The sequence below is a fragment of the Panicum virgatum genome, chromosome 8N (genome assembly GCF_016808335.1).
Source record: "Panicum virgatum strain AP13 chromosome 8N, P.virgatum_v5, whole genome shotgun sequence".
Taxonomy (NCBI): Eukaryota; Viridiplantae; Streptophyta; class Magnoliopsida; order Poales; family Poaceae; genus Panicum; species Panicum virgatum.
Window position 1 is genome coordinate 6,859,867 of NC_053152.1, and position 21,014 is coordinate 6,880,880.

Here is a 21,014-nt window from a genome sequence, read left to right on the forward strand (position 1 = left end):
TGTGCACGGTACCGTTGATAGACCACGGCGCCCCCTGTCCGGTGGAGCAGCAAGCAGCCACGTGAACGCCGCCCACCCCTCTGCCCACGATCGATGCACGCCCCCACGTGAGACCAAGCCCAAGGTATTGAAAAAGGTTTCTTTTGCATCTGTTGGGGTTAGCCAAGGCGTCATCATTCTCGCTCTGACAAATTGTGTGTATATTTTACTCTCTTGCATAGATATTGGGGTTAGCTAACTGGAATTAGTCTAATTCTAATTGCTATTTGGTCATATTGGAGAAATCGGTTTAAATAAAAGACAGACATACTGAAGCAATTCTCTTTTCTGACCCATTCAGCATTCAATGTATCCTGTAGCACGCAACATTTGGAGAAAATATTTGTTTTTGCATTTTTTTACTTGTCAGTTGTGCATATGTTAGTGATCTTGCACCAAATACTTATATATTTTTAAAATTAATATGTGGATCAATGTTTCAATTCTGCAGATGACATTGCTTGTGGAACTGTTCTTTGATGATTCATCGTCGGACGATGATGATGATTTCGAGTTTGTGACAGCTATGCTTGTTGACATTCAAAGGAAACGACGGAAGCATGGTGGTTCTGTGATGGGTCGATTGGTAGTTCGTCGAAAGAAGCAGGCTGGCCATGTTAAGCTTATGGAGGATTATTTTGTGGATACCCCAGTGTTTGGCCCAAGAACCTTCAGGGGCCGGTTTAGGATGTCGAGGGATTTGTTCATGCGCATTGCAAAAGCTGTGGAAGATCATTGTCCATACTTTGAGCAGAAAAGGAATGCAAGTGGTGAACTAGGTCAGAGTGCTCTAAAGAAGATTGCCGCTTCAGTGCGCATGCTTGCATATGGTTGTCCAGCTGATGTTATTGACGATTGGATTCACATTGCTGAGAGCACTGTCATAAAGAGCTTGAAGAAATTTGTCAAGTTTGTGATTCAGATATTTGGAGAGCAATACTTACGAGAGCCAAATGTAGAGGACACAGTTAGGTTGATGCAAATGGGTGAATCAAAAGGTTTTCGAGGTATGCTTGGATGCATTGATTGTATGCATTGGAGATGGAAGAATTGTCCTGCAGCTTGGCATGGACAGTTCACTAGGCATTGTCATGATCCAACAATCATTTTGGAAGCTGTTGCATCAAATGATTTATGGATTTGGCATGCTTACTTTGGGATGCCTGGGTCTCACAATGACCTCAATGTCTTGCAGAGATCACCTTTGTTTGCTAGACTTACAAGAGGAGAGGCACCACCTGTGAACTTTGAAGTCAATGGCCACCAATACACAAAGGGTTACTATCTGGCTGATGGTATATATCCTTCATGGGCTACCTTTGTGAAGTCAATACAAAACCCTCAGGGTAACAAAAATGCTCACTTTACCAGGTGTCAGGAAGCATGTGGGAATGATGTTGAGCGAGCATTTGGAGTCTTGCAATCTCGATTTGCAATTGTGGCTGGACCAGCTAGATTTTGGGACAAAAAGACACTGTGGCGCATCATGACAACATGTGTGATCCTGCACAATATGATAATAGAAGACGAGAGAGATCAGCCACAAGACTTCAACTATGAGACTGAAGGCAACTATGTGGCACCTGCTGAACCTGAGAAGGATAAAGATCGAATCCAAAAATTTCTTGAGATGCATCGACAAATTGAAGACCGAGCTGCGCATCAACAACTTCGTGATGACCTTGTTGAGCATTTGTGGCAGCTCCATGGGAGTGCGTGATGCTCAATATTTACTTTAGCCAAATTTTATTTGGATTATTACATGCATTTGGACCATGTTGTGTTTAAATTTAAATTAAATTTGAATTTATTTATGGATTTGAAATGTCGATGAGTTGTGTGACGTGTTGACTTAAGTTTTTCTTGACTTATTTGAATGTGAAAATGGAGTATCCGTAGTGTTTGTGTACTTGTACATAGAGATATAGAAAAGAATACATTATTGGGAAAGTCATATTGGGAGACTGCAAAAGCAACTCTCCCAATACTCTTAAAATTATTATTGGGACATCTCCCAATATTAGTAATTGGGAAAGAGTTATTGGGGGACTGCTGGAGATGCTCTAAGACCTGTTGTGTGCTCCAGATCCAGCACTCGGAGGAATCTCATCATCTTCTTGGATACGAAAAAATCTCCCCATTCTCCGAACACAGTTAATGATCGCAGATGTGACAAGTCCAGCATCCTCTGCTGCTCTGCATCACATCCTTGTCTCTCTTCCAGTTGCTGCTGATAGTGAGGTGGCGTATTGCCCCTTGTGCACCACCCAGGCTGCACCCTTCCTCCAGTGTGAACACAAGGTTTTCCTCTCTTGCCTTTGACACGCAAATTTCACGGATGAGGTAATGGAGCTGACAAGAATCAATCTTCCCAGGAACTCCAGTTTCCAAGGGTAAGATCATACACAACAAGTTCTTCAAAGTACTTGCCTCCAACTTGCTCAGATGTCGTCTGATGCATATCTCTTGAGTAACCCTCTGCAATCCACCTCCTCACCACACGTTTACGTCGGATTATATGGTCTTCCGGGAAAATGGACAAGTATAAGAAACTAGCCTTTAGATGATACGGTAGACCATCATAGCTCCGCAAAAGGACCGCCTTTATCATCTTAAGCTCAGCACTGATCTCCAACTCAGCGCTTAAGCCATCATTGAGCTTTCTCCATTCCACTGCAGTTTTAGGCTTATTTGCCAGATAGCAGCCTTTGGTCGATATTGCAAGGGGAAGTCCATCACATTTCTTTAGGACAAGTTTAGCTTGATCCAGCATTCCAGGATGCATATCAAAACTTTCCGAGTCCTTAAATACCTAAAAAATGTGTATAATACAGGAACTCACATTACATATAATAGTAAATGCTATTGAAGCTGCAAAATTAATATTATGGTCATGTTTGACTGATCTATCTATAGGCTTCCTAAATGCATGTGAAGTCAAGGTAGGTCAATCGTGTTGTACAGTTTATAATATTATTAAGCATTGTGTACTAAACACATTCATTTTTTAAAAAAACAACGATTGATCTTTTTTTGAGGTAAACAAAGATTGATCTTGGACGCAAGAAAATGTATTTTTAGCAATCTTGATAAATTATTGCAAATAATAAATTATTAATGTAATCCACACAGGATTCTGGAAACAGATAACTTATCATTGTTTCATATGGCTGTTTGTAGAGCACCCTCATATGTCAAGCTGAAAACAAATTAGCAAAAAAAATGCTTGTCCTTTTCATCTTTTTCCTTAAAGCAACACGAATTCTGATGTTTATTGTGTCTAAAACTAAATAGTATACTGCTAGATTACAGCCCTATAAAAGGGTGATTCATGCATTTATTTGATATTCTCCTTCAAAAATATAATCACGTAAATGAAGTATAATAATTATATATTTTTTATTACAAAATTATATCAATCAAGAATAACCATATATATGTTCAGTTTTCAAAAGAATATGACTATATATCTTTCATAGAGAGGGAAGGAAGATAGAATAATAGCACATTTAAATTAAAAGTACCTTCTTTTTGAAGAGGTAAAGTGCAGCATCGGCTTCCAGGCCTTTGAGGCTAAACATATTGGAGTCATACTCAGGAACAATGTTTTGCAACAAGTTTTTCCCTTGTGGTGATTATAATCCGTCTAGTGTTTGCCAAGTAATGTTTAATGGCATCCCATTCTTGCGTGGAAGATAGATCATCAAGAATAATGAGACAGTTCTTTGTCTCTAGAAGTCTAGATAATTCAGCAACCATCTCTTGGAATTCCATCGCTCCAATATTCTTCTTCTTTTGTTTCTGTTCATCAGCTCCCGTTGAGTCTTCTTGAATATCAGGTTCAAGTTGCAAGGCCAGTTGCCGAAGGAGCGAGTCACCGTTGAAAGGGCGCCATGCAGTGACCCAACCACGCTTCCAGCCACCAAGTTCTTGGCTTCGGTAGTAGACACTTCTTACGAGAGTTGTCTTTCCAATACCACCATCCCCCAAACAGAGATCACCTTGGAATGGCCGTCGCCTGGGACACCAACCAGATCAATATAATAAGTTTTTGTTTCTCTGTTTTTCGGACAACAACATCTTTAGGGATGATGGAAGGACAGGTAGCGCGCTCTAGCCTAAGAGGGGGAGGGGGTGAATTAGGCAAACTAAAAATTTAGACCTATAGCTCCAACTATTTACACAAAATTAAACTAAGCATGCTATCTAGATGTGCAACTATGGTTGTTTTAGTGTGAAACCCCTATCCCAAAAGAGTTTAGCAACCTATAGCCTTTCCTATCAAGAGACTACTCTATGAAAGTAAAGGCAAACAAGAATTGTTAGTAATAAATGCGGAAGCTTAAAGAGCGGGATATGAGAAAGCAAACTCTTGACGCGGGTGTTTATCCCGTGATTCGGTTAGCCACAAAGGCACACCTACATCCACATTACTGTAGCACTCACTAAGAGTATTGCTACTCGGCAATCAAGTCTCTTCCGTGAACACAATCACGATCACCTTGATCCCGGATTCCACTAAGGAGTTTTTCCACTAAGGAAGGGGGTCTCCACGTCCCCTGCACAAAGATCGTCCACGCCGCTCCACACCAAGTCGGAGGGTCGTCGACGTTGCCAGCGAGCTTCAAAGCTCCAAGGGTCCGGCGCACCAAGCTCTTCTTGTAGGTTAGACAAAGAACCACAGCACAAAGGCACAAAGCCTTGCTCTCACTCACACAAGAGCTAATCTAGCACTTTGCACTCTTGAAGCTAATGCTAAACCTAAGGATATGATCAATGAGCACTTGGGTAGGCTTGGAGATTTTCTTGGGTGTGTATGAGGGTTGTAGTAACTCCAGCAATCTTCAAATGGCCGGGGGATGGCATATATATAGGCCTCCAAGTCGACGTAGCCGTTGCTAGCCATTGGGGCTTTCCTGCGCAAAGCACCGGTTAGACTGGTGAGGTAGCACCGGTGTAACCGGTCACTTGGCTCTGACATAGCCGTTGGGCCTCCTGACAGGCCACCGGTTAAACCGGTCCGTTGCACCGGTGGCTCACCGGTTCAACCGGTCCTAAAGAAATCGGCTTTAGCTGACTTGGAATTACACCGGTGCATTACTCCAGCAGGGCACGGGTGTATCCAGTCCTGAAGACCTGCTCCTTGCCGTCTTGACATCGTCTCTGAACAGTGCCACAGTGACTGCACCGATGCCCAAATCTTAGTACCACTGGTCTATCAACAGATATGGTCACCTGTTCGAGGTGGTTCTAGGAACTGTTCAAGGAAAGATTCATCTGGCCCTACAAGGATGAGCGCCAGATGAATCTTTCCTATATGGTCCTTCTAGACATGTGGAACATGTTTGGGCAAAAATTCCTCAGTTTCATCGGAGGCTAGTCGGTTGGGCGGGTACAACAGAGCCACCTGCTCATAATAAATCGATGAGAACGTAGGTGGCCATTTCAATGAGGTAAGGACTATTATATTTTCAAAAAAATATGTCAGGGTACTCTATATGAGTTTTCATTCCTACAGTGTAGTATTATGTGCCCCTATTCCAACGGGACTGGGAACTCCCGATTTTGGATCATGTAGCATGAGTTAGCCTTTAAACTGCATGAGGAAGGTATTCGGGACTCTCAGGCTCTGTCTATCGCCCTACAAGGATGAGCGCCAGATGAATCTTTCCTATGTGGTCCTTCTAGACATGTGGAACATGTTTGGACAAAAATTCCACAGTTACATCGGAGGCTAGTTGGTTAGGCAGGTGCAACAGAGCCACCTGCTCATAATAAATCGATGAGAACATGCCCAAATATGTTCCACATGTCTAGAAGGACTATATAGGAAAGATTCATCTGGCGCTCATCCCTGTAGGGCGATAGACAGGGCCTGAGAGCCTCGAATACCTTCCCCGTGTAGGTTAAAGGCTATAACTCATGCTACAGAATCCAAAATCGGGAGTTCTCGATCCCTTTGGAATAGGGGTCCTTCTAGACATGTGGAACATGTTTGGACAAAAATTCCTCAGTTTCATCGGAGGCTAGTCGGTTGGGCGGGTGCAACAGAGCCACCTGCTCATAATAAATCGATGAGAACGTAGGTGCCCATTTCAATTTGGTAAGGACTATTATATTTTCAAAAAAATATGTCAGGGTACTCTATATGAGTTTTCATTCCTACGGGGTAGTATTATGTGCCCCTATTCCAACGGGACCGAGAACTCCCGATTTTGGATCCTGTAGCATGAGTTATAGCCTTTAAACTGCATGGGGAAGGTATTCAGGGCTCTCAGGCCCTGTCTATCGCCCTACAGGGACGAGCGCCAGATAAATCTTTCCTATATGGTCCTTCTAAACATGTGGAACATGTTTGGGTAAAAATTCCTCAGTTTCATCGGAGCCTAGTCGGTTGGGCAGGTGCAACAGAGCCATCTGCGCATAATAAATCGATGAGAATGTAGGTGTCCATTTCAATGTGGTAAGGACTATTATATTTTCAAAAAATATGTCAGGATACTCTATATGAGTTTTCATTCCTACGGGGTAGTATTCTGTGCCCCTATTCCAACAGGACCGAGAACTCCCGATTTTGGATCCTGTAGCATGAGTTATAGCCTTTAAACTGCACGGGGGAAGGTATTCGGGGCTCTCAGGCCCTGTCTATCGCCCTACAGGGACGAGCGCCAGGTGAATCTTTCCTATATGGTCCTTCTTGACATGTGGAACATGTTCGGGCAAAAATTCCTCAGTTTCATCGGAGGCTAGTCGGTTGGGCGTGTGCAACAGAGCCACATACTCATAATAAATCGATGAGAACGTAGGTGCCCAGTTCAATGTGGTAAGAACTATTATATTTCGATGAGAATGTAGATGCCCATTTCAATGTGGTAAGGACTATTATATTTTCAAAAAAATATGTCAGGGTACTCTATATGAATTTTCATTCCTACATTGTAGTATTATGTTCCCCTATTCCAACGGGGACCGAGAACTCCCGATTTTGGATCCTGTAGCATGAGTTATAGCCTTTAAACTGCACGGGGACGGTATTCGGGGCTCTCAGGCCCTGTCTATCGCCCTACAGGGATGAGCGCCAGATGAATCTTTCCTATATGGTCCTTATAGCCTTTAAACTGCACGGGGAAGGTATTCGGGGGCTCTCAGGCCCTGTCTATCGCCCTACAGGGATGAGCGCCAGATGAATCTTTCCTATGTGGTCCTTCTAGACAAGTGGAACATGTTTGGGCAAAAATTCCTCAGTTTCATCGGAGGCTAGTCTGGTGGGCGGGTGCAACAGAGCTACCTGCTCATAATAAATCGATGAGAACGTAGGTGCCCATTTCAATGTGGTAAGGACTATTATATTTTGAAAAAATATGTGAGGGTACTCTATATGAGTTTTCATTCCTACAAGGTAGCATTCTATGCCCCTATTTCAATAGGACCAAGAACTCCCGATTTTAGAACCTGTAGCATGAGTTATAGCCTTTAAACTGCACGGGGAAGGTATTCGGGGCTCTCTGGCCTTGTCTATCGCCCTACAGGGATGACCGCCTATTATATTTTCAAAAAAATATGTCAGGGTACTCTATATGAGTTTTCATTCCTACAGGGTAGTATTCTGTGCCCCTATTCCAACGGGACCGAGAATTCACGATTTTGGATCCTGTAGCATGAGTTATAGCCTTTAAACTGCACGGGGAAGGTATTCGGGGCTCTCAGGCCCTGTCTATCGCCCTACAGGGATGAGCGCCAGATGAATATTTCCTATATGGTCCTTCTGGACATGTGGAACATGTTTGGGCAAAAATTCCTCAGTTTCATCGGAGGCTAGTCGGTTGGGCGGGTGCAACAGAGCCACCTACTCATAATAAATCGATGAGAACGTAAGTGCCCATTTCAATGTGGCGCTCATCCCTGTAGGGCGATAGACAGGGTCTGAGAGCCCCGAATACCTTCCCAGTGCAGTTTAAAGGCTATAACTCATGCTATAGGATCCAAAATCAGGAGTTCTCGGTCCCGTTGGAATAGGGGCACAAAATACTTCCCTGTAGGAATGAAAACTCATATAGAGTACCCTGACATATTTTTTTTGAAAATATAATAGTCCTTACCACATTGAAATGGGCACCTACATTCTCATCGATTTATTATGAGCAGGTGGCTTTGTTGCACCTGCCCAACCGACTAGCCTCCGATGAAACTGAGGAATTTTTATTATGAGCATGTGGCTCTATTGTACCCGCCCAACCGACTAGCCTGCAATAAAACTAAGAAATTTTTGCACAAACATGTTCCACATGTCTAGAAGAACCATATAGGAAAGATTCATCTGGCGCTCATCCCTGTAGGGCGATAGACAGGGCCTGAGAGCCCCGAATACCTTCCCCGTGTAGTTTAAAGGCTATAACTCATGCTACAGGATCCAAAATCGGGAGTTCTCATTCCCGTTGGAATGGGGGCACAGAATACTACCCTGTAGGAATGAAAACTCATATATAGTACCCTGACATGTTTTTTTGAAAATATAATAGTCCTTACCACATTGAAATGGGCACATATGTTCCCATCGATTTATTATGAGCAGGTGGCTCTGTTGCACCCGCCCAACCGACTAGCCTCCGATGAAACTGAGGAATTTTTGCCCAAACATGTTCCACATGTCTAGAAGGACCAAATATGAAAGATTCATCTGGCACTTATCCCTGTAGGGCGATAGATAGGGCCTGAGAGCCCCGAATACCTTCAGGGTAGTATTCTATGCCCCTATTCCAACGGGACCGAGAACTCCCGATTTTGGATCCTGTAGCGTGAGATATAGCCTTTAAACTTCGCGTGGAAGGTATTCAGGGCTCTCAGGCCCTGTCTATTGCCCTACAGGGATGAGCGCCAGATGAATCTTTCCTATATGGTCCTTCTAGACATGTGGAACATGTTTGGGCAAAAATTCCTCAGTTTCATCGGAGGCTAGTCGGTTGGGCGGGTGCAACAGAGCCACCTGCTCATAATAAATTGATGAGATCGTAGGTGCCCATTTCAATGTGGTAAGGACTATTATATTTTCAAAAAAATATGTCAGCGTACTCTATATGAGTTTTCATTCCTACAGTGTAGTATTCTGTGCCCCTATTCCAAGGGGACTGAGAACTCCCAATTTTGGATCCTGTAGCATGAGTTATAGCCTTTAAACTGCACGGGGAAGGTATTCGGGGCTCTCAGGCCCTGTCTATCGCCCTACAAGGATGAGCGCCAGATCAATCTTTCCTATATGGTCCTTCTAGACATGTGGAACATGTTTGGGCAAAAATTCCTCAGTTTCATCGGAGGCTAGTCGGTTGGGCGGGTGCAACAGAGCCACCTGCTCATAATAAATCGATGAGAACGTATGTGCCCATTTCAATGTGGTAAGGAGTATTATAATATCAAAAAATTATGTCAGGGTACTCTATAAGAGTTTTCATTCCTACAAGGTAGTATTCTATGCCCCTATTCCAAATGGACCGAGAATTCCCGATTTTGGATCCCGTAGCATGAGTTATAGCCTTTAAACTGCACGGGGAAGGTATTCGGGGCTCTCAGGTCCTGTCTATCGCCCTATAGGGATGAGCGCCAGATGAATCTTTCTTATATGGTCCTTCTAGACATGTGGAACATGTTTGGGCAAAAATTCCTCAGTTTCATCGGAGACTAGTCGGTTGGGCGGGTGCAACAGAGCCACGGCTCATAATAAATCGATGAGAACGTAGGTGGCCATTTCAATGAGGTAAGGACTATTATATTTTCAAAAAAATATGTCAGGGTACTCTATATGAGTTTTCATTCCTACAGGGTTGTATTTTGCGCCCCTATTCCAACGGGACCGAGAACTCCCGATTTTGGATCCTATAGCATGAGTGTCTTTAAATTCCACGGGGAAGGTATTCGGGGCTCTCAGGCCCTTTCTATCGCCCTACAGGAATAGGGGCACAGAATACTACCCTATAGGAATGAAAACTCATATTGAGTACCCCGACATATTTTTTTGAAAATATAATAGTCCTTACCACATTGAAATGGGCACCTACGTTCTCATCGATTCCTATATGGTCCTTCTAGATATGTGGAACATGTTTGGGCAAAAATTCCCCAGTTTCATCGGAGCCTAGTCGGTTGGGCGGGTGCAACAGAGCCACCTGCTCATAATAAATTGATGAGAATGTAGGTGCCCATTTTAATGTGGTAAGGACTATTATATTTTCAAAAAAAAATATGTTAGGGTACTCTATATGAGTTTTCATTCCTACAGGGTAGTATTATGTGCCCCTATTCCAACGGGACCGAGAAGTCCCAATTTTGGATCCTGTAGCATGAGTTATAGCCTTTAAACTGCATAAGGAAGGTATTCGGGGCTCTCAGGCCCTGTCTATCGTGGCCTGGGCACTGCATGGCCCAATGCATCGGTCATGGAGCACCGATGCATCCGATGCCAACTGGTTAGACCGGTGTGGCGTCACCTGTGTATCCGGTCACACTGATTCTTGTAGAACTCGTCCAATTTGACATTGCTTTGAGTTCTTTCTTCGTGTTTTGCTTTGCTTGGCCTTTTTACTTCATCCCTGAGATTTATAATTTTTCACTAGACAAACTCATTAGTCCCATTGATTACGTTGTTACTCAATCACCAAAATCACAAAACAATGGCTTAATGAGGCCATTTTCCTTACAATCTCCCCCTTTTTGGTGATTGAAGACAACACAATCAAAGCAAGCATAAATTTGCAAAAAATTGACAAATTTATACCAATTGAAAACAATTGAAAACCACTTACACTTGCTTGGATGCTTACCATCATCCAATGATGACTTGGCCTCCCCCTAAATCCATTATCCCCCTTTGTTTCTCCCAATTTTTTCTTCTTTTCTTTCCCTTTTGAATCAAAGTTGCCCCCCCCCCTTGAGAAGATATTCATTTGTACCTTGCTTTGATCCAAAATTCTCCCCTTTTGGAATCAAATCACCTAAAAAGGCTTGGCAAAATAATATAGCTCAAAGGGAAAAATTAGTAGCCTAGGGAGTTAGTCCCATGAATCATAATCTAATTGTATGATATCAATGAAGATACCAATTGTGTGATTACTGAGGTGGATCACAAAATCGTGAAACTAGCATGACATGAGCTAAGCTTTCCACAAAGCGTGTGTACAATATGATAATGTGAAAATCAAGTGCACAACTAGACATTGAATGAGAAAGTTTAGATCATATCATGCACGGAGGTAGCCCTAAAATGCATAGATTTGACAAGAATACCAATTGAAGGGGTTATAGACCATGCATACCTCCGGGAGTCTTTGTTATCTTGCATGTACCAATTTGAAGGTGACTTATCATTATACCAATTAAAATTGAATACCAATTGAAAATCCTTGAATTGAAGAGTACTTGGTACATCAAGATGAACTTTGAGCACATAGCCTATGATCTTAGATATGAAATTTAGTTTCATAGACCATGGCTCATTATGAGACTGCAAAAGATGAGCTTGTAAACATGTTAGTCTCAAAATCACAAACCATAGGATGAACTCCCTCTAAATGTGTGCATTTAGTGTTTGAATCACCAATCAAATGTATGCACATTGTTTATGACAACAATTGGGAAGTTTATCCTATAACTTGTGTTCATGGTACAAAAAGAAATACATACCTTATGAAGTCTATGTACCATGAAGAGGTAACTATGTGTAGCTTTCTACACACTTATCAAACCATATAGGTTGCTCATGGGTTAGATCATGACACAAGCAACCCACCATATATAACACTAGGTGATGCAATGCAAACAACCTAGCAAGAGCAATGGAGCTACATGATGCTTGAATTGAAATCTAGCTACCATTACCTTTTGGGGGACTTAGGCAACAAATGTCCAAGATGTGAGCTTGCCTTCTTTAGCTTGAATCTTCATCTTCTAGGTAGCCAAGCCTCCAAATCCCCCGAAGCCATCCTTGGGCTTCATATCTCCTTTGGAACTCACACCATTTGAGGCCCCTTCATATTGGTGATGACATCCTTGGGCACCTAAATGGAATGATTCCAACTCCTTTCTTGCTTCCCAACCTTGTGAGCAACCACCTTGCCATTGGTTTTCTTCTTGATCATGTAGGTGGTGTTATTGCTCTTGTTCCTCCGGTTGGGCTTGGTGTAGATGAGAGAACTCTTGATTGTGAGCTTCTTCTTGTTTTTCTCATCCGAAAGCTTATTCTTTGGTTGAGAACCCTTGTTGGACTTGTGGCCTTTATGATGTCACTTTGAGCAAGCCACGGTGGACCCCTTCTCAAGCTTCTTCACCATGTCTTCACGGTTATCTTGAGAAGGTTGGACATTACTCTCTATGCTCTTGCCCTTCAATCTAGCCAAGTCCTTCATGAGCCTTTGTACTTCTTGCTTGAGCTCATCATTCTCCTTAGCAATGAGATCATCACAAGATTCTACAACAACATTCTCAAAGCATTTCTCATTGCAAGGATTAGACTTATCAATTGAATCAAAACAAGAAGTTGAAGCATTATTAGTATCATTAATGCTCTCAATTTTCAACTTGAGCTCTTCATGCTCTTCGCTAAGCAATTTGAATTTGCATAACAAACTTTCATATTTTGAAGCGAAGATAGTATTAAGATCATTAAGAGCATTAAAGTTTTTAATTTCATTTAATTGCTTCTTAATTACTTTTTGGTGCTCATGAACTAATTCAAGAAGTTCTTCATATGAAGGAGCATCGGAGTCATCATCACTTACATCGCTCTCCATACCTTTGGCCATTAGGCAAGTGTTTGATGATGATCCAAAGTTGGTGCGGGTGGTGAATTTCTTACTTGATTCATCACTTGAGTTTGCGCTTGATTCTTCACGACCGCTTACTCATTCACCAAATATGACAAATGATTCATGCTTGGGTTTCTTCTCCTTCTTTTCTTTCTTTTTCTTGAATCTTTTGTCAACCTTCATGAGTTGGTGATGAGGTCCATCTTTGAGAAAGACCATATACCCCCATTGAGTTGATTTCTTGCAAGCATTTGTTCATCTTCTTGACTTGCATGTAAAGGTTGGAGTTCATTGGCTCTTTTTCATCATTTGAGGAGCTTGAGCATGCCTCCTCTTCTTCCTCTTCACTTGAGCTACCCTTGATGGCCATCTTCTTCAACTTTTTGACTTGCTTGCATGCAAGTACACTATGTGTTGGTGAAGAAGATGGCGCTCTTGGCTTGATGTCATGGCGTAGCTCATGGGCGATCACCTTGTTTAGGACTTGATTTGGTGTCAAGGTGTTGATCTCTTTCTCATAAAGAATTGTGATCACCAAATCATACTCCGGCCTTTGAAGTGAATGAAGAATCTTGTGAATGAGCTCCAAATCATCAATTTTCTTCACATCTAAAGAATTAATCTCATTCACAAGAATATTCAATAGTGAGTATATAGTTTCGGCATTTTCATGATCAAGTTACTTGAAGCTATTAAGTTTATCAATGAGAACATGATATTTTTTATTTGCAACATCTTTAATTCCTTCATGGTTCTCACTAATAGTTTTCCTCAATTCCTTAGCATTTTTACAAGCAAACACACGGTTGAACACATTGTCACCAAGAGAGTTTAGAATAGCACATTTGGCTATAGCATCATATTGCTTCTCTTGTTGACTATTGCCCTTCATTCCCTCACTAGTTACCCTCCAAATATTTAGGCCCTTTGCTTGGAGGTGGGATTACATCAAAATCTTCCATCGTTGGAAGCCCGTGCCATCGAAATATGGAGGAGGTCCTAGAGAATCCATCCCTTCTCCTAAAAGAGCTAACTCACTAGGCGGTAAAGCCTAACCGATCAAGTGAGCCGGTAAACACAAATTGCCAATGGAATTGGCTTTCTTTGTGAGAGACGTGAGTCCCGGCTCTGATACCAATTGGAAGGACCGGTAGCACGCTCTAGCCTAAGAGGGGGAGGGGGTGAATTAGGCAAACTAAAAACTTAGACCTATGACTCCAACTATTTGCTCAAAATTAAACTAAACATGCTATCAAGATGTGCAGCTATGGTTGTTTTAGTGTGAAACCCTTATCCCAAAAGAGTTTAGCAACCTATAGTCTTTCCTATCAAGAGACTACTCTATGAAAGTAAAGGCAAACAAGAATTGCTAGTAATAAATGCGGAAGCTTAAAGAGCGGGATAGGAGAAAGCAAACTCTTGACGCGGGTGTTTATCCCATTGTTCGGTTAGCCACAAAGGCACACCTACATCTACATTGTTGTAGCACTCACTAAAAGTATTGCTACTCGGCAATCAAGTCTCTTCCATGAACACAATCACGGTCACCTTGATCCCGGGTTCCACTATGGAGTTTTTCCACTAAGGAAGGGAGTCTCCACGTCCCCGCACAAAGATCGTCCACGCCGCTCCACACCAAGTCGGAGGGTCGTCGACATTGCCGGCGAGCTTCAAAGCTCCAAGGGGCCGGCGCACCAAGCTCTTCTTGTAGGTTCGACAAAGAACCACAGCACAAAGGCACAAAGCCTTGCTCTCACTCACTCAAGAGCTAATCTAGCACTTTACACTCTTGAAGCTAGTGCTAAACCTAAGGATATGATCAATGAGCACTTGGGTAGGCTTGGAGAGTTTTCTGGGTGTGTATGAGGGTTGTAGTAACTCCAGCAATTTTCAAATGACCGGGGGATGGCATATATATAGGCCTCCAAGTCGAAGTAGCCGTTGCTAGCCATTGGGGCTTTCCTACGCAAAGCACCGGTTAGACCGGTGAGGTAGCACCGGTGCAATCGGTCACTCACGGCTCTGACATAGTCGTTGGGCCTCCTGACATGCCACCGGTTAGACCGGTCCGTTGCACCGGTGGCTCACCAGTTCAACCGGTCCTGAAGAAATCGGCTTCAGCTGACTCGGAATTACACCGGTGCATTACTCCGGCAGGGCAGCGGTGTATCCGGTCCTGAAGACCTGCTCCTCGCCGTCTTGACATCGTCTCTGAATAGTGCCACGGTGACTACACCGACACCCAAATCTTAGTACCACCGGTGCATCCGGTGCTGCTTGCGCCTTCCCTCGTGGCCTGGGCACTGCACGGCCCAATGCACCGGTCATGGAGCACCGGTGCATCCGATGCCAATCGGTTAGACCGGTGTACCGGTGTATCCGGTCACACTGATTCTTGTAGAACTCGTCCAATTCGACATTGCTTTGAGTTCTTTCTTCGTGTTTTGCTTTGCTTGGCCTTTTTGCTTCATCCCTGGGATCTATAATTGTTCACTTGACAAACTCATTAGTCCCATTGATTGTGTTGTTACTCAATCACCAAAATCACAAAATAATGGCTTAATGAGGCCATTTTCCTTACAGATGACCGCCCTCGGCTTGCTGCGATCATGCTGGTTTTCAGCTATTGAGCTGATGGGCATAACAATTCCGCTGCATGCGCCGTTTAGTTGGCCCCCTTCCTCCTCTATCTCAATGGCGAACATCGGTGAGCTACTCTCCGTAGCAACCACAGAATCCATTTCAGGCTTCTGAACCTAAACATGATCAAGAGTCAATATTTTGGTGTATTTATGCACGGTGCTTCTATGCTTAACTCTTTAAATGTACAAATATTTTGGTGTATTGATGCACGGTGCTTCTATGCTCAACTCTTGAAATGTACAGAGTTATAACAGAGTATTGTTAAATAGGGTGCATGCTTATGTCAAAGGTTCTCAAAATGCCAGCGCCTTTGACAAAGTGGCATCAAATACCAAGTCGATAACTTTGTACAAATTGACACACTAAGTTCAATGGTTTCTTCAGTTAACAAAACTGGCACAGCTGGCTCTAAATGCTACCAATAGGTGAGCAATACGGATGATAATGAATTAATGATTTAGGATCGTATATCCTGTTAATGGAGACTCAGCTGTATACAATATGGCTGTAGATTGAAGTTTTTTACTTGCACAAAATGCGGTTTGGCAATTTCAGTAAGTTCTGTTAGTTGAAGAGTAGAGGTTTATCAACGCCTGCGCTTATTAATTAGGCTTTCTAAATTTTTAATTTGGTATAACTTTTAGACTTCAGGTAAATTTGTTAAGATGGTAAGGTGGTTTCAGTCTAAAATTGTAAAAATAAAACATGAGGGTTTGCACTATACGTCAGCTGCCAGGAAAAGGCTTTTCATGGTCGGCCGGTCAAATTCAAACAGTCCAGTTAACCTCTTCAAACTCCAAATAGAAAATGCATAGAAGTTTTAGGATGACTTCCATTTAGGAAAAGAAACTTTTTTTTGAAAAGATTGCGGGAGCACCACTGTATCATTTAAGAAGGAGGCAGCGGAAAACTTTGAGAGGCCTATATTTGCAATTCTGACCCGACTACGAAAACTATTTTGTAATGCAGTGGTAATCCGATTGATATAGGCATTTAGCCACCTGCCTCTTATTGAACGCTAAGTCAATAGAATCTAAAAACGAAAATTAAAATTTTGAGTTTTAAAGCTAAATAAAATATTAAACTTAATTACTTTGTGAATGTCAAAGATTACCTTGCTAATCAAAATTAGAAATTTGGGAAATTGGAATAAATTATAGAAACTTAAAATTAGTTGCTTTACTCAACTTTGAAATTTAAGAATAGGCTTATAAAAGTAAAAAAACACTTTCTAAATTAATGTATATTTATTTTTGAGTTACTCTAAATTAATGTATATTGATTAGACGTGAGCATATCTAGCCCAGCCCGGCCCGCTGATGGCTCAACTTAAAGCCCGCCACGACCATGGCCCCAAAAAAGAGGGCTCGCTAAACTTTCATGGCCCAAAAGATGCAGCTTGGCCTGAGTTTAGCCTAAAGTAATAGAAAAACGAATTTTTATATTTTTATATTTTTTTCGTCGATTTATCAAAAATATATGTGGCTATAATTTTTTTTCAAAAATGTCACCCTGCCACCGGTTGGTTCGGCGGTAAGGAGTTACCGCCGGATGAAATGGCGGTAGCTCCTTACCGCCAATCGATCCGGCGGTAAGTACTACCGCCGCGCTGTAGCCCGGCTATAGCCGGCTGCTACAGCCGGCTGTAGCTGGCAGCGCCCTACTGCCGTTTTAAACGGCGGTAGGTGTTCCTCATATTTTTTTTATTGTTTTATAACCTTTCACTACTATAATTTTTATTTTTAATTGTTTTATAAGCTTTCACTGCTATAAATAATTGTATAATTATTTTAAAGACTATCTGAACTGTAATTATTATTTTTACATTTAGAGATATTTTAGAAAATAATAGAGATAGCGGAGGTTAGGGAAATATTTTTTAAAAATTTATACAAATTAGATTTAACTCTAATAATCTGTGAAAATATATTTTCATGAGATATTCATGAGTTTCAATTACCATTTCGATGTCTTGTCACCTTGCATCAGATTCTTCTGCACCCCCACTATAATTAAAAATATGGGAGTACTTACCGCCGTTTCAAACGGCGATAGACATGCGTGAACCATGCCTATAGACCAAATAGCTCCATCTATAAATAAAACATCGCCCCATCTCATATGAAGTCAATAGCCATCTCATACGGAGTCTTTAGCCATCCACGCACGGCCACCATGTCTTCCTCTGGTTCTACCTACATTCCGTGGAACAAAATTAGAGAACCTATGCCTCAAGGAGTGCAGGTTCCAATGTGCTTCTGCGGTTCGTTGTGCAAGCTGATGGAGTCCAAAGTTTTGGGCAATGACTTCGGCAGGAGGTTCTTCATGTGTGAGAACTACGAGTTCGATCCGCCAAAGCGCTACAGCAAGGACAAAGCGAAGGTATCACCTCGCACTATCTAGTTTGCGCCTTCGGAGTTCAGTATGTTAATTCTAACTCGGCTTCGAAATAGAGTCCACCACCTCTTTGTGATTTCATACAGTGGCTGGACACGGAGCAATCGACCGAAGCTAAGGAACACGTTGAGCGCCAAGCAAGGTGGGCTGCGGAAAGGTGGCAGCGAATGCTGCAAGAGGAAAAAATGGAGGAGAAGCGCAAGAAAGATAAAGAAGAGATCGAAAAGAGGTTCGCAGAAGTTGAACGTCAGCAGGCGGAGGAGCATGAAGCTGATAGGGAGAGGAAGTGAGAGAGGGCCCGCCGTGCGAATGAGGCGGGACCCGAGGCTATTAGGAAGGGGAAGTATCCTCGGTGCACTCAGTAGATGACTATCATGTAATGTTCGAATTTCATATTCCCTAAGGCATGTTAGGTCTAGATGGAACACGACGTTACCGTGTTCCATGTACATGCCAGTGCAATTGTTTTTGTAATTTCAATCTCAAATTAATCGGCATTGTGTAATTTGTACTAGCTGCAACTAAATTATTCAGAAGCATTGCCCTACAAATAAACTTTTCAGACCGACGCGATAACAACTCTGTTGGCATATATCGTCCAGTACACACAATAAAAACAATGAAAACAATCACCGTTCAAACATTGAACACAAATTAAATAGTGGTCCACACAATTCAACGCACAGAACACATGACATGGCATGTCAGGACCTGTTGCAAACTACGGTAATGAGGTCCAATACTAAACCTAACATGCCTTAGGTAATTCGAACAATCGTTACATTATTTATTCAGACATAGCAATACAACATCAATCATTCACGGCCAGTACCCTTATCACGTCCCGCGATGTCTGGTTTTGCACGCTCGCCTTTGCGTAAATCTTCATTTACCTTCATTAACCACTCCATATATTGCTGATCACGATGAGTGATCCACGTGTCAATCCACTCATGGAAATGACACCAATGAGTATGCGTGTCATCACCAGCGTACTTTTGCAAACAAGAAACGATTCAAAATTAATAAAAATAATAAAAGCATATTTACAAATTAATCTATACCTGTGATGTTGCAGCTCTTTTTTGGACTTCCTCGATATTCTTGCAACACCAATATCTCTGGCCAAAAGTCTCGTAATCACGAGATATGTTCGGAACACAACGCATTTGGCAATAACAATCTGGTAGCTCTACACCTTTCGGCCATACCTTGCAATCTGTAATACATCTATTGGGATCGTTAGGAGAGGGTCCTAAATTAGCCTCCATTTCCCGACGGAAAGCTGCCCGGGAGAATGAGGAGCTCATAGCTGTTTGGTTGGGCTAATTAAAAAAAGTGGAAACTGAATTGCAAGTCTGTGCTCTCAGGAACCACAAGGTGCTCTTTTATAGACGCAGGGCTGCTTACATGTCCAAGCACTTTGAACACAGATATTATCTCTCACTGCTCCATAGTCGTCCACGGTTCTGCACTCGCACGCTCCACAGTGCGCACTCATTCCACTAAAAACAACAACAGGACCTCTCACTGCTCGTACCATCAGCACTCGCACGCTCCACAGCGTTCACTGCTACCACTTTAAACACGGATTATTGCATCGACCTACTCATCGCATCGCCCACTTTAAACTCGTCGTACTGTCACTGCATCGACCTTCTCGTGATTATTGCACTGCCCTGACACATCCCATCGCCCGGAACACTACACGGTACCGGCGTAATCGTCACAATGTTAACCGTAGGAATTACATCATAATACAACGTTAATGAAACACATAGCAGAAATGCAGTGGCATGGCAGAACCCGTTGCAACTACGGTAAACAGATTTTGATCTAAGCTAACATGCCTTAGGTAATTTAAAAAAACCCAACAAATACAACGATGCAACATGTCACTTGGACTAGGTAGTCCTAATAGCCGTACCCCCACGTAGCAAACTGCGTTGAGCCTTCTCCGCAGTATCCACCCATTGCAGGTTGCGGAGGCGGTGGTGCCGGAGGGCCAAGGCCCTTGTTCTTGTGACAAGGGCAGTTGCAGTAAGGAATAGTGCATGGTTCATCTTGTGAAGCGGCAGCATTGCTGTTATCATCATCTTCGCCGTCTTTGTTACCCTCGCTTACTTCCTTGTAATGGTTCACCTTGCACTCCAGATCAAATATCTTAATCTGGAGGTACTCGATGAACTCCTGAACAGAATCAATTGGTGCAGGATCGACCCACCTGGTAAACCCACAGTTTTCTGGAGCATCTGAAGACTGCAAAACAAATTTCATGTAAGATGTCTCAATGAATAAAGAAATAAAACAACCGAGCATTACCCATGCGTGAGGGCATTTGAAGAAACGCCGACCGCCATCCATCCCGTCGGTGCACATCTGCACTAAGCAGTCCTCACCATGTCTGCATTTTGGCCACGTTTCTCTACGGTTATCGTATTGTCGAAGAGGAGTTTCATTGGTAAATTCACTCTTGTGTTGTGGCGGAAACTCAAACACTGGTTCTGGAAAGGAATCGGGTCCAAGAGGCCCCTCCCATATTATGGGGTCTCCCTTTCTTCCCCCTTTTCTTTTGCCAAAACCATAGTAATTCTTCCCGCTAGACCCACCTCCAGACATCGGGTATACAATGAGCTTTGGTGTTTGAGTGCTGCTGGGAGCTCACAACCTTGTGAGTATTTATAGGCGCACAAAGGTCTGATACCCGGAGTGTGGAGTGTAAATGCACATGAAAAGCCTACTGTATTCGCACGCTCCACAGCGCTCACTCGTACCACTTTAAACACGGACACGACCTCTCGTTGCTCTTGATTTGTACCCTCGCACGCTCAACACCGCTCACTGCTCCCACTTTAAACAACGACACGACGTCTCACTGCTCATGACTTCAGCACTTTCACATTCCACAGCGCTCACTCTTGATTATTGCACTGCCCCGACATTTCCAATCGCCCGAAACACTGCACGGCACCGGCCTAATCATTATAATTTCACTCCACGGACATATACCATCGCCTGAATCATTGCACCGGCCTACTCATCATAATGGTACGTAATGGACACATCGAATCATAGTCTGCACATGCATACATAAGATAGTATGACGGAACAAATTAATTAACAAGCTACAACCTATAAACTAGA

General features: G+C 42.8%; 1 protein-coding gene across 1 annotated transcript; it reads left to right on the top strand.

Moving 5' to 3' along the window:
* The first annotated feature begins 490 nt into the window (after window positions 1-490).
* LOC120684722 lies at window positions 491-1,759 on the top strand. The gene has a single exon (XM_039966612.1). It carries the CDS (start codon window positions 491-493, stop codon window positions 1,757-1,759), a length of 1,269 nt encoding a protein of 422 aa, XP_039822546.1.
* Window positions 1,760-21,014: the final 19,255 nt, after the last annotated feature.

Excerpts from the sequence above, each read along its gene's own strand:
- LOC120684722 (XM_039966612.1), top strand. The coding sequence starts at position 491 with ATGACATTGCTTGTGGAACTGTTCTTTGATGATTCATCGTCGGACGAT.